The sequence below is a fragment of the Argentina anserina genome, chromosome 6 (genome assembly GCF_933775445.1).
Source record: "Argentina anserina chromosome 6, drPotAnse1.1, whole genome shotgun sequence".
Taxonomy (NCBI): domain Eukaryota; kingdom Viridiplantae; phylum Streptophyta; class Magnoliopsida; order Rosales; family Rosaceae; genus Argentina; species Argentina anserina.
In genome coordinates this window covers 12608079-12622484 of record NC_065877.1, presented here as the reverse complement: position 1 = coordinate 12622484, position 14406 = coordinate 12608079, and the positions used below count along the sequence as shown (strand labels likewise).

The following is a 14406-nucleotide window of genomic DNA, read 5'->3' as shown; positions in this document are numbered from 1 at the left end:
ATACGTCTGCTACTGCCATGTTAAGAAAATTAACCTCATTTTCCTTCAATTTGGAAAAAATTAGCCGTTGGGATTAAAACCTTTCTAAGAGTTAACACATACCACAGTACATATACTTGTAATCTTGAAAAATTTAGACACAATCTACAGAAAATCTTTGTAAGATTTCTTTTCTTCCAAAGATCAAAATTGATGAATTCTTTCGTGGGTTACTTGAGATTTTGATTTATCCTCCTCTAGATTTTGGAGCTATGGTTTATGGTCGTTGTGCAGCTTGTAGATTTTTGAGAAGGAGATGCCCTTCAGATTGCACATTCGCTCCATATTTTCCACCAAATAATCCTCAAAGATTTGCTTCTGTTCATAGAATCTATGGTGCCAGCAATGTTGCAAGAATGCTCCAGGTAACATATATACATATTAAGTATCACTCAGCTTATACGGTATATCCTAAACTATTTCTATTTTCAGTGATTTCTAATTAAACTTCAAACAGCCTAAAGAAGGAGAAGATCCAAAAACTAAAGCATATATGATTCAGGACAAGAATCAATAATATTTCAACAATGGTGTTTTAATTACTACAAATTGTAGTCAATTAACTTATTTAGTGGTAACTAGCGTATACTCCATCGCTTCATCGAACTTTCGAGTTTGAATAGTCCAGCTCCTCACTGTTTTAAACAAAACATATATATATATATATATATATATTCTGATTTTATATGTTAATTGATTGTATATCTTGTTTTATGACTAATTTTTAAAAATTTGTTCACAATTAATCAGCAACTCCCAGCTGATCTTCGGGCTCAAGCTGCAGACACTTTGTATTATGAGGCTGAATACAGAGTTGGAGATCCGGTATACGGATGTGTTGGGGTCATTTCCCGATTAATTGAACAAATTAACGAAGTTGAAAGTGAATTGGCTAAGACACGAGCTGACATTGTCCTCCACTCTGATATTGGACAACAAGCTCAAGCTATGCAGATTCTTGATGAAGTTGAAGACAACCTAAGTCTTTTGCAGGAGCAAAGCAATGTTGGGCAGACTGGATTTAGTTTTTCCTTCCAAAGTTCCTTGAAGTAATAATAAGTTTTTTTATTCTTAATTATATGTCATAAGAAGAAACATATATAGTTTCAAACCTTTAATTCAATAAATAAGGATATAATTGTCCCCAAACTTGCAAGTAAGAATTTACTTAGAATGGTGGAACATGAAACGGCACGAACGAACGAGTTGAAAATCCCCTCCTAAGCTTAGTGGAAGGCCAAACAAACATTTATGTGCCAAAAAAGTCGGAGTGAGACCAGACCACTGTTAACCGTGACTCCCGCGAACCCACTACTAGTTTGCGCAGTCCATGTGTTATTTACTCTCCACTCTCCGCACAACCACCCACCGCTTCCTCCCCACTCACTTCTTCGCCGCTCCACCTCTCCTCACTTTCCGCTCCCCCTTCTCCACTCTCGCCATGTCCAGCCGCCCTAACTTCCGCGGCGGCCGCAGGGGTGCCGGCCCCAACTCCCGCGGCGGCGGAGGCCGTCGTGGTGGTGGTCGCGGCGGCGGAGGCCGTGGAGGACGAGGCGGCGAACAGCGCTGGTGGGACCCGGTCTGGCGAGCGGAGCGACTGCGGCAACAAGCCGCCGAGGTAATCGCTAATACTCGTCTCTTTTGATTTGGTTGATAAAGGTCGAGAGAGTTTGAGTCTGAATATGTGGTTGATACGGAAGCAGATGGAGGTTCTTGATTCGAATGAGTACTGGGGGAAGATGGAGCAGTTTAAAGGCGGAGCTGAGCAGGAGATGATAATCCGGCGTAGTTTTAGTCGGCATGATCAGCAAACCCTGTATGATATGGCTTATGAGCTAGGGCTTCACTTGTAAGTTTCGCAACGGAGAATTTGAACAATGTGCATTTGTGGTTGGTCGGGGAATTTAATGTAATTTGTTTCTGTGTGTTTTATGTGTGCTTTGTGCAAAGGAAGCCATGCTTATAATAAGGGGAAGGCTATTGTGGTCAGCAAGGTGCCGTTGCCGGATTACCGCGCCGACCTTGATGATGTTCATGGTTCCACACAAAAAGAGGTAGCATCTTTTTGTTCTTTTTTTGTTTTTGTTTTTGTTTTCTCTCGTACTGTTATTTTGAGTTTGTACTCAAGTATTTGACATTTTTGGTTTTCGTGCAGATTCGGATGTCTACAGAGACTGCAGAGAGAGTCGGAAGTCTTTTGCAGAGCTCGCAGGGGCAGGGAAGCAAACAAGCTTCTGGCAATGTGGCTTTGGCCGCGTCTGGTTCTGGCCAGGGAATCAAACAAACACCTGTTAATGAAAATGCAACCAGGCCTTGCTCCAGGTTGGAGCCTGATACTGGTATGGAGAAAGAGAAACTTAGCCTTCAACTCAAGGAGTCACAAGAAAAAATAAAGGTACATATATCATATATAAATTCTGAAGTTTGACACCATATGTTGCTGCTTAAATGTGAAGTAATTGATTTTTTTTCTTTCTTTTGGTCATATCTATGCAGTTAAGTAATAGTCTGAAAGAAATGCTGATGTTCCGAGAAAAGCTTCCAGCATGCAATGTGAAGTCTGAGTTCTTGAGAGCTGTTTCTGAAAATCAGGTGTGATATTTTTATAATCTAATTTTGCCTGTCTCTATATGGGAAACTGTGGAACCTGTACCAGTTTAGGAGTTGATAAATTTAGTATTTATTCGTATGCGAGAAACTTTGTGCATTAATGCATTATTGGCATTGATACACACAAATGTGTTATTTTCACAATGCAAAAAAAAAAAAAACTAATGGGACATTTCACGAGTTTCTGTTGATGTGGTGATTGATCATCACCGATTACATTATAATTGAATGTAAGTTTGAGATAGAAATTTTTTAATGTATTATATTGCAAATGATCAATGAATGTCCCGTTGTGTTTTCAGTTTTACAAATGAATATAGTACAACTGAGGATTTTTATGGTAATGAACCAGTTATCTCTGCATATGTAACTTATACATGTATATATTTGTATATTTTAAACACAGTTTAGGCATTCCTTTTCTCCTTAAAAATACACATTATAGGTGTTTTAAAAAGGAAGAAGGTTGAAATGGAATGATAAATTTGTGATTGGATAGGTTGACAGTGTCAACTTAGAGGTTCATGTGTTTCATTATAGAATAATAGGGGTACAGTAATGTGGTCTAGCATCTTGATAGGCTTGTGATACTTGGCTAGTTGATTCCAGAAAACCAGGTAATTCTGTAAAATTTAAAATGTGAGAAACCCTTAGTAAATCAGAGAGTCTCTTAATTGCTGAACTAAATAATATATCTTTGTCTTTATACAATAGGTGTTGGTAGTCTCAGGTGAGACGGGTTGTGGCAAAACAACACAACTTCCTCAGTTTATTCTAGAAGATGAGATCTCACGTCTGCATGGTGCTGACTGCAATATTATATGCACTCAACCTCGTCGGATATCTGCTGTGTCTGTTGCTGCTCGTATATCCTCTGAAAGGGGAGAGAATCTTGGTGAAACTGTTGGTTATCAGATCCGACTGGAATCAAAGCGCTCTGCTCAAACTAGATTGTTATTTTGCACCACTGGAGTATTACTTCGTCAGTTGGTAATATTATTATTTTTAATTATATTTCTAGTACGTAGTATCCTTATTTTTCCACCCAGATGCCTGGCACACATCAATATGTTGCTCTTGAATTACTGGACATGTGATTAATGCGTAGTTTGGCTCAATTTATGTGATTTACATTGGTTTTGACTGTTGACTCTTTCAGTTAATTGTTTCAATCTCCACTGTATAAACAAGTGATTATCCTAGTGTGTACCTTACTTTAGGAGATCATAATCTTTCATGTGATACCCAAACAAAATTTTACTTTGTGAACTATTCTGGATATACATATATTAGTGTTATATTATAATTGTTAGAGGAATAACTCGCAATGTTTTCTCTTTGGAGATTTAAGCTAAATCTCTATCTCGTACCCTTTTGTGGATATCTGTTTTGAAGACGCAAACTACTTAACCTACTATTTCGTGTGGAAAGAAATACTTAACCTACTTTTTATTATATATATATTTTGTATCAGCTTATTTTGGTTAGAAATGTCATTAAGTCATTTTAAATCATTTTTTTAATTAATTTTTCTTCATAAGAACATGCTTGTATGTTCATGTATCTCAAATTAGTACCACATGTGTATTTATTTGAAAAGTGATGATAAAAATGTAATCTTGATTGTGAAAATCAATTTGTACAGTCTTAAAAAGTATCAATAGAATTCCAAGGTACCAAGTCTTTGGTACTGGTTACATAAATACTTCATCATAATAGTGATATATCAGGAATCTTATTGGTACATGTACACACTATCCCTGACAATGTTGTTTGTTTGATGTGAACTTGTGCAGGTTCAAGACCCACAGTTAACTGGTGTGAGCCATTTATTGGTTGATGAAATCCATGAAAGAGGCATGAACGAAGACTTTCTGCTAATAATTTTGCGTGACCTTCTTCCTCGACGTCCAGATCTACGACTTATTTTAATGAGTGCAACCATTAATGCTGATTTGTTTTCCAAGTACTTTGGAAATGCCCCAACAATACATATACCGGTATAATCCTGTTATACTCTTGTTACATGACTTATTCTCATGTTCTTTCTAAGCTTACATATGCTTTTGAAATTGCAGGGATTAACGTTTCCAGTAGCAGAGCTATTTCTAGAAGATATTTTGGAGAAAACTCAATACAAAATCAAGTCAGAGTCCGACAAGATGGAGAGAGGAAATTCCAGGAGAAAGAGACAGCAAGACTCTAAGAAGGATCCATTAACAGAACTATTTGAGGCAACCTTACCTTCCTACTATTCTGAACTTCTTACCAAATCAATTTTAAATCATCTATATAACATTATGAAGCTATTGTACCAATCTTGGTGCACAAAATGCTTTGATAACTTAGTGTAGATCCTTTGTTTCCGACCTATAACTTCCAGCAGTTCCTACATTGTTTCTTTAAGTATTTATGGGTAAATCTGTGGGGTTTTGCAGGATGTTGATATTGATCTTCGCTACAAAACTTATAGCACATGTACAAGAAAGTCTCTAGAAGCTTGGTCTGGTTTACAGCTTGATTTGGGTCTGGTAAGCCACTTGCTATTAGACTGTCCAAAATGCGTGACTTCCTTGAAGATTCTTTGTCTTATATCTTCTAATTGATGTGTTTTACTTACCTTATCATTTGTAGGTAGAGGCAACTGTGGAACATATATGTCGCTATGAGAGAGAGGGAGCAGTTCTCGTGTTCCTTACGGGCTGGGATGATATATCAAAGTTACTTGACAAAATTAAGGGAAATAGATTCCTTGGAGATTCTGAGAAGTTCATGGTTCTTCCCCTGCATGGATCAATGCCTACGGTCAATCAACGAGAAATATTTGATCGTCCTCCCCCTAACAAAAGGCAAGCATATTGTTGTCTCGGACAATTTCATTCAGGCATTTAGGACCATCATTTTATCTTACCTTCTAATTTCTATAGATCAGTTTTCTTATGATTATCTCTTGGGCCATATGGTATTTTGATTGGTTATTGTATAGTAGTAGTAAACCAAGCGGAGATTTTGCGGTTCAGTTCTATTTGTCTGTGCTAACATTAGTGGAATCACTATACTATCTTGCACACTCCATAGTGTAATTGTTCATTGGCAGTATCCCTACATTTTCTCTATTTCAGCAGCCCTTTTAAATTTTAAATTTCTTTATCCATGTTTGTAGAAAAATAGTGCTAGCGACAAACATTGCAGAGAGCAGCATTACCATAGATGATGTTGTATATGTCATAGACTGTGGAAAGGCAAAGGAAACCAGTTATGATGCCTTAAACAAGTTGGCTTGTCTTTTGCCGTCATGGATTTCAAAGGCTTCAGCACATCAGGTAAAATAGGAGCAGTAGCATCAAATCAGTTGCTTTATCTGTTCTTCTTGAGACCTGTGTAGCTGGATCTGTTTTTGTTTCTTTAACATGTACTAAATCTTTTTTGCTAAGAGGAGACAGTTTCTGACTTTGGTGAGATGATTTCAGAGACGAGGGCGTGCAGGCCGTGTCCAACCTGGTGTTTGTTACAGACTATATCCAAAAATGATTCATGATGCAATGCTCCAATATCAGTTACCTGAAATTCTTCGGACACCTTTGCAAGAGCTATGCCTCCACATAAAAAGTTTGCAGCTTGGAGCTGTTGAATCATTTTTGGCAAAAGCACTTCAACCACCAGATTCTCTTGCAGTTCATAATGCCATCGAACTTCTCAAGACTATTGGAGCTTTAGATGATATGGAGGAGCTTACTCCTCTTGGTATGTCTTAATTTATGCAAATACCTATCCACTATATCACTGCCATAGTTGATTGAAAAATCTTGTTCTATTAGGCCGCCATCTCTGCACACTTCCATTGGATCCAAACATCGGAAAGATGCTTCTAATGGGTTCTATCTTTCAATGCCTCAATCCTGCCTTAACAATTGCTGCTGCCCTTGCTCATCGAGACCCATTTATCCTACCAATAGATAGGAAAGAGGAAGCTGATGCTGCAAAAAGATCCTTTGCTGGTGATTCTTTCAGGTAAGCTCATTTGATGAACATCATTGCTGGAATTCAGAAGTTTGACCTTGGTTTTATGGCTAATCTTGAAATTTTTCATTTATGCAGTGATCACATAGCAGTTGTCAAAGCTTTTGAAGGATGGAAAGATGCAAAACGTAACGGATCAGGAAAATCATTCTGTTGGGATAACTTTTTATCACCAGTCACCTTGCAGATGATGGAGGATATGAGGCTCCAGTTTGTAGATCTGTTATCAACCATTGGCTTTATCGACAAATCTAAGGGTGCTAGTGTAAGCCTCTGAACTTTAAGGGCTCATTTGGCATCCTTTGTGTGTGTGTGTGTGTGTGTGGGGATAGAAGATAACATAAGACCATTAGTTAGAGAGAAGTAACAAAAACAAAATTATTCAGGAGTTTATATAAAAGCTGGAAACCATTTGTTTCAAGTTATGAACTCAGTAGGCCTGTTCTTCCCTTCCTTACTATTTGTATCTTCTCCTCCCTGTAACTTGCAAGACAAGTAACAAATTTTTTGATGTCTTACCAACAGTACAATCAAGTATTATTTTGGTTGATCATCTTTTAGGGTCCCCATTGCATGATTTTATTGATTCTGCACTTAGTTTTCTTTCCTTTTTTTGTTCTTCCAAGTTATTTGGTCTAGTGGCATATGTCTATAGAAAGAGTCCGCTTTTGTAATATGACCTTAGCATGTGTGTGCAGGCTTACAATGAATACAGCCATGACTTGGAGATGGTGTCTGCAATTCTCTGTGCTGGGCTTTATCCAAATGTTGTGCAGTGTAAAAGAAGAGGAAAGCGAACAGCGTTCTACACTAAAGAAGTTGGTAAAGTTGATATCCATCCTGGATCAGTCAATGCTGGGATTCATTTATTCCCTCTGCCTTACATGGTTTATAGTGAAAAAGTGAAGACAGCCAGCATTTACATCAGAGACTCTACAAATATATCAGATTATTCTCTGCTTTTATTTGGTGGTAATCTCATCCCAACCAAAACTGGGGAGGGCATTGAGATGCTCGGAGGTTACCTTCATTTCTCTGCATCAAAGAGTGTTTTGGAGTTGATTCGGGTAACGTTTCTTGGGATATTTTGCTAAATTTTATTGTTTCTGTACACATGTCCTGAATTGTTTCGTTTTTCATTATTGGTTCTCGCAGAGATTGCGCCGTGAACTTGACAAGCTTCTAAACAGGAAGATTGACAACCCAGCATTGGATGTGTCTAGTGAGGGAAAGAGAGTGGTATCTGCTGTGGTTGAGCTATTGCATAGCCCAATTGAACGCTAAATTCTTAGTTCCTTGTGTTCAGTCAGCACGATTCTGTTATCCAACCATTTTTCTATAGGAAAGGAAGTTCAAACAGTTTTGGCACTTACTGGATCATGTAATAATATAGAAGGTTATGGATAGGATAGTAACATGTTAACTTACCGAATTACTTGTATGTTTTTGAACACAGTTCAGCTGCATAATTTTCTGGAAAACAGTAGCACTATCATGTTCTTTTGGCTCCCTTTACTGGCTTTTTGTTCAATCATGTTTGAATGCATTAGTATTTAAAAACTGGACAATCCATGTTTTAAATGAGACCAGAGCTTTTTATTGTTGCAATTCATTCAAAGGGACTACAGTCACTACACTAGTCTCATGATTTTATTCTTTAACTAATATTAGTCGCACCTAAGGTTCGAAAAAACGTTAGGCGGTGGCCGGGCGGTCACCAACTGTCTAGTGCCTAGACAACTAGGCGGGTGTATAGACGGCGCCTAGACGGTTTTCGAATTATTAAATATTTTATTTATTTTTATACATATATTTAATACTATTTATATAATTAAAATATATAATGAGTAAAAAAATGCTCAATATTAATGTTCAAAAATTAAAATAGTCTCAACTCATAATAATTTAAAGTCTAAAGTTAATACCATAATATTAGAAATTTAGAACAAAAAGTAAATAACTAAATATTATAAGCTAAATCCCCAAATCAAAACAAATGAGATTTAAAAAAATATTAAAGGTCAAAAACCGTCTAACACCGCCTAGGTGGCCGCCTAAGCATCCAACCGCCATGAACGACCGAATTGCGTAAAAACGCAACGGCAACCCTCCGTTGAGCGCCTAAACGCCGCCTAGGCGGAATAAATGACATTTTTTAGAACAGTGGTCACACGAACTCTACTCAAGAAAGTTGGGGTGCGACAGTTCAATACATGAAACGATCTTATTGAGCTATATTTTGTCATATCTTTTATATCTTTTCACTATATCTACTTACTAGAATATACAGGGAAAAATCTTTATAGTTCAGGGCTCTCCGTAATATCTGTGCTCGAGTTAGTTCAAGACTATACACCAAAACAGGTGTTGCGATTAACACAGATCTCAAATCTTCCTTTGACTCTAATGTGTTGAAATCCCCTTCAATCGATTATGCCTCTGAATTGAACCACTTCATCTCATCTTTTAACTAAATCCAATAAAAATAGCAGTAGTTGTTATGTCGTATAAGAAAACGAACTCTTAACAGAAGAAAGTACAATTTAACACTCAACGAGGAAGACAAGTTCCATACCTTCAGTGCATTTAGCTCCATAGCTTGATGAATATCATAACCATTCACTATAAGGTGTATATCGATAGGGAACGACAATGTATGACCATGCATCATCAAGGTTGAGAACCTGATATGTATTTCTTTCATTGTTCTGTCTCTATTCATCAATTGCTTTAATAGCCATGTCTCGAAACTCAGGCTCTCAATGATGAGTATTTATCTCTACAAGTGAAGATTTGGTAACATTTGCACAAATAAACAAAGTATTATGCACTTTAAAACATTCTACTTAATCACAAAAACCGTATGTCCTTACCCCATTAACTTTCTCATTTCTTTCTTCACATACCTATTCTCAAGATACGCTCCATGAGGAGCACACCACATATCCTCCTCTGGAGCATCAAAGTGCTATCAAATTGCAGATCTCGTTTAAGTGGTAATTGTGTCCATCTCTTTTAGATTGATTCTAATTATTTTAATCTGTTTAATACAGATTTGATCTAATTGATTTGCCCTTATTTGTTTGTATATATCCTTGATCAGATCTTGTAGGAGAGCAAATTAGGGGGGGGGTCCCCTCTATACCTCTATATATTCTATATATATTCACTTGTTAACTCTCAGTTTAATTGTTTGGTTATATCGTGTTGCTTTATTTTGAACAGATCTTAAGGAAAACCTTGGCAGCACATGTGTGTTGGCTCTCTCGAATTGGAACTGAGGCTTTAGATATTGAAGAATGATCTTGCTATTCAAAATCGAGAAACTGTTTTTGTAGTTTGATCTACTCAAGTTGATAAGAACTTCAGGTTGTTAAGAATAGAACAAGTTTGCATTGTTGCTTATAAAAGAGATTCATTTAAAAAAATCTACTTGACTTGTACAATCTTCAAATAGTTAGTTGATCTTGTGTAGACTATGTTACGTAATGGTTTTTACCTTGAGGAAGATTTACACTAGTTAAATTCTTGTGTTTATTTGTTTTTTTTATTCAAAGGACAAATTAATATTAAGGAGAAAGAAATCAAATGATACAAAGTTCAGCTGCAATAGCAGCCTCAAGAAAACTAGGAACTGAAAAATAAAAAGCAACTTGTTCTAATGAACAAGCATGAGCAGCTAAGCTATGAGCAACCATGTTGCCAGTTCGACGAACGTGGGACAACTTCCATGACACTAGAGTGAACAACTTTGCCCAAACATCCTCATAGATACGCCCAAGAACAGTAGTGTTGGGCATAAGTGAAGGCTTTAATTGACGAGAAACCTCTTGAGCATTAGTTTCAATCACCACCTACTCAAAACCCTGCCTTACATGCCAACAACTTCGTGTGTTCAGCAGAGAGCAAGCCCCAAACCAGTCAAGCTCTTCCCGCCATTATCTTACCACTGAAATCATGCATAACAAAGCTAATACCACCCAACCTTGTAGTATGCTTATAAGAACCATTAATGTCTACTTTCAGAATCCCAACCGGTGGCGGTGTCCACCTCACAGTGCCAAGCCGAGGCCGAGAACTGGGAGTTCTAGCAAAATAGTTCCTGAAATCATGTAAATGAGTACACAAATCCATATGAACATCAATAGCCACCCTATATTTTTGATTCTAAACCCTCTCATTTCTCTCATTCTAGACATGCCATAAAGCAAATAGCAGGTCACCAAAATAATGCACAGAAAAGCTCATATGCACATTGGACTAGCCATGACAGTACTAAAGTATGAATAGCTCCCTATCGAGCACAAATAGATATGAGGATAGGAAGAAAGCTCAACACAGTCTGCATAAATTCACAATCACGACAGAGATGAAGAGTAGTCTCTCCATCCAATCCACACAAAATACAAACAGTAGAATCAACTGCAACATTTTTAGCACTCAAACTCCCTAAGCACACAAAATACAGACTCACCATACATGTATCTTTGCTTTATTAGGAATTCTGGTCTTCCAAAGCATTTTCCAAAATTTCTCCCCCACAGAGACATGAATACGTGAATAGCTAGATGAATGAAAGAAAACATACTGATACATAGACTTCATTGAGAATTTTCCGTCCTTAGCTAACTTCCAACAAAGACGATCATCAACAACCCTACGACTTAGAGGAATACTCAAGATAAGATTAGCATCCATAAGAGAAAAATACCACGAATCTTTGTAGCATCTTGTTCACCCCCACCAGACATAAGATCACTAACCCTGTCAATCTCAGGGTCTCCCGGCTGCAAGCAAACCGGCTGCCCCAACTCACTACCCAAGAGCCAGTTATCATGAAAAATACTAATTTATGATCCCAAGTGCACCTGCCAAAAAGTATTAGTCTTCAGATGATCCCTGGTTGAAAAAATGCTTCTCCATGAGAAAGAAGGAGTTGCATGTGCCGATGCCTCCCAAAAAGAACAAATGGGAAAATACCGAGCTTTATACATACAAACAATGAGTGAATCCGGATCAGCAATAATTCTCCAAGTCTGTTTTGCGAGCATAACAATATTAAAATTAGACAGACTCCGAAAACCAAGGCCCTCAGTTTCTCTCGGATTACACAAAACATTCCACCACTTCCAATGAATTTTGCGCTAGAGTTTGTGTTTATTTGTTTTATTACACTCAATCAAAACAGTGTACAATACATCAAGTACTGTTAGGTCATGTATGACAAGCGGCCTTGTGCCAAATTTTTCTAAATGCCTATATATATATTATGTATAAAATAATTTTCAACGAACAACAAATATAGCATTCTGAGGTAAATGAAATCATATTGTTTTAATTCTTAAAGTATAAACCAAAAAGTAACCCAAGTTAAGCCCGGCCCGACCCATGACCTATGACTCACGCCCATGTCGAGCCAGGCTCAAGCTCATGTCGGGCCAAAAAGCTGGCCGGCCCAGCCCATTAGTATTATAAGACACAATTAACATAAAAATGATGTGAGTTAGGACTTAAGGTTTCCACCTCTAGCTTCTCTTGTGAACAATGATGCTACTAAATTGAATGATGTCACTCTAATTAGCCAATTTCTCTCCTTGTATCCCTCTCGGGTATGACAAGGGACAATCTTCTTTGTTGGTATGAAGCAACCCCTCTCGGGTGTAGTACTTAACTACTCAAGTCATGCATATGAATCCAGTTAAGTATCAAATGCATTACCCTAAGTGCATAAAGTTTGGAGATGAAGAAATCATGCAAACCAACCATGTTTATCTCTAAGTGATTGTAGTTCACAACTTTAACATGCACATATGATATGTTATCATGCTTCAAACTTGGTGTTTTTAGAATGAGATGGGTAGATGGAAATGTTCTCTTCATCTGTTTCTCTTGGTTGGTGGTGGAAATTGTGTTTTTTTTGTAGAGGAGAATGGTGGTGGAAAAAGTAGAAAAAAGTCAGAGATAATGGTGTAGTGAGTGAGGTGGTTGGTTATGGAAGAAGTGAGTGATAAAGAAGGAAATATGTGATCATGTAAGAAGTTGGTGATAAAGGAGAAAGTATGTGGTCATGGAAGAAGTATGTGATAAAGGAGGAAGTTGGTGGTTATGGAAGAAGTGAGTGGATTACTAGGTAATGATGGACCTATAGGTGATGATTATAACCAAAATCAAATTAGATTTTTGCATGTAATATATGTGTGGATTTTTGGACAATGGGAAGCCATGATTTTGTGAGAAATAGAGAAAAGTGGTGTAGTTAAATCCCAACGAAAAAGATGAGGTCTAGTTGTGATAGAACAATAGGTTGCTCCTCCATAAAGTTAGCCGGAAAATGCATGGCACCACCAAAAGTGGTTGTGCTCCGCCATAATAGTGCCGCTAAAAGTGGTGGTGCTCGGAAAATTGCCGGAATTTCATATTTTTCTCTTCTTATCAAGATATTCTACAAAACATAGAAATGAATTAGTCTAAATTAAATTAAGCACATAAATTAAGTAAATTCCATATTTTAAGACATTAAAATAAATGAGAATTATAATCCAACAACGGCGATCGGCTGGGAGAAGAAAACTCACCCTCATTGTGTTTTCGTCTTTGCTAGGCGCGTTCTATGGCGCGTATGTTTCTTTTTTGCTCTCACTATATACGTTATTTGCAATGGTTCAGATGTTTTGTATAAGATACCAATAATATCGTAGAAAGCATGCTGGTGTTTTGTATTTGTACATTTAAGCATCAATGGGGACACTTATATGTCCCTAAATTCATAATGGGGAGTTGGGGACTTAAGTGTCTCTATTTGCTACTTAATAGGCACAAATGTTTATATGTCCTTATTCTAATTGTCCTTATAGGTCATATTTCTAGTAGTGCTACCTGATAGTGTTTATTAAATAAGGAATGAGTTATATAAATAAAACAATACAAACCTCTACGTACATGATTGAGTACATGACCATGATATAACCGTATTTTCAACAATTTAAATATACTACATTCTGGAAAGTCTTGAAAATCGGATATCCTAAGAAAAAATTTGAGATCAGTTGTATAAAAATATGATATATATAATTTCAATAACTCTAGCAAACTCTCAGAACTAAACCAATTATATATATATATGATTAACCTAAGGAGGTCCTTGCAAAATGAAGTACAAGCAATTGAAAGTATAGGCAATAGAGAAAAGTATATTTGCACTAAATATTATTGACTCTAGTCTGTTGTAAACGTGCGTGTATATATATATATATATTTATATTTCTTATTATCCAGAGTGGAAAACTGTTTTTTTGTGCTTTGAAAATAGGGATCTACTAGTCATATGTACTAAAATGACATTTAAACTTCCATATTTTTACAAGATAGTCAATACATATGAAATTATTAAAAAACATATAAGAATAAAAATACAAAAAAAGAAATAATTCTTAATTTATCTATTTAAAAATGCAAATGCAGATAATTATCCTTTATATTAATTACTAACAAGTCTTAAAATGAGATATTAAATTGCATAAAATGATTTAATTGATTACTTTCTTTTTTGATAAATATCATTATTCAAAATGTAGCTGATTAACATCAAATTGAATGTAGAAGATTTAATGTATCAACTACATAACTATCAAGAATCTCTCATAGTTTTCTCTATACTAGAAACCACCCACACCCTATGGAGTGTGCAAAAAGTTGATAGTTATCTACGTGAAAAAGTGGGTTGTACAGTTAGATCTG

General features: G+C 36.6%; 2 protein-coding genes across 3 annotated transcripts; both read left to right on the top strand.

Annotated features, from left to right (window-relative positions):
- Window positions 1–251: 251 nt before the first annotated feature.
- Window positions 252–1092, top strand: LOC126796907 (LOB domain-containing protein 24-like). Its single transcript, XM_050523619.1, has 2 exons — window positions 252–404; window positions 790–1092. Exons 1-2 carry the CDS (start codon window positions 252–254, stop codon window positions 1090–1092), a joined length of 456 nt encoding a protein of 151 aa, XP_050379576.1.
- Window positions 1093–1337: 245 nt separating this feature from the next.
- Window positions 1338–8155, top strand: LOC126800654 (DExH-box ATP-dependent RNA helicase DExH1). Of its 2 annotated transcripts, XM_050528050.1 has the most exons (16): window positions 1338–1657; window positions 1743–1888; window positions 1994–2093; window positions 2195–2434; window positions 2536–2631; window positions 3364–3639; window positions 4446–4649; window positions 4728–4883; window positions 5088–5180; window positions 5284–5498; window positions 5813–5972; window positions 6120–6393; window positions 6468–6660; window positions 6748–6934; window positions 7368–7736; window positions 7825–8155. In XM_050528050.1, exons 1-16 carry the CDS (start codon window positions 1370–1372, stop codon window positions 7951–7953), a joined length of 3126 nt encoding a protein of 1041 aa, XP_050384007.1. In that variant the 5' UTR covers window positions 1338–1369; the 3' UTR covers window positions 7954–8155. The 2 variants fall into 2 exon arrangements, with proteins under 2 accessions (XP_050384007.1, XP_050384008.1); XM_050528051.1 differs by lacking the exon at window positions 1338–1657 and having other exon boundaries at window positions 1749–1888; window positions 1990–2093.
- The last annotated feature ends 6251 nt before the right edge of the window (window positions 8156–14406 follow it).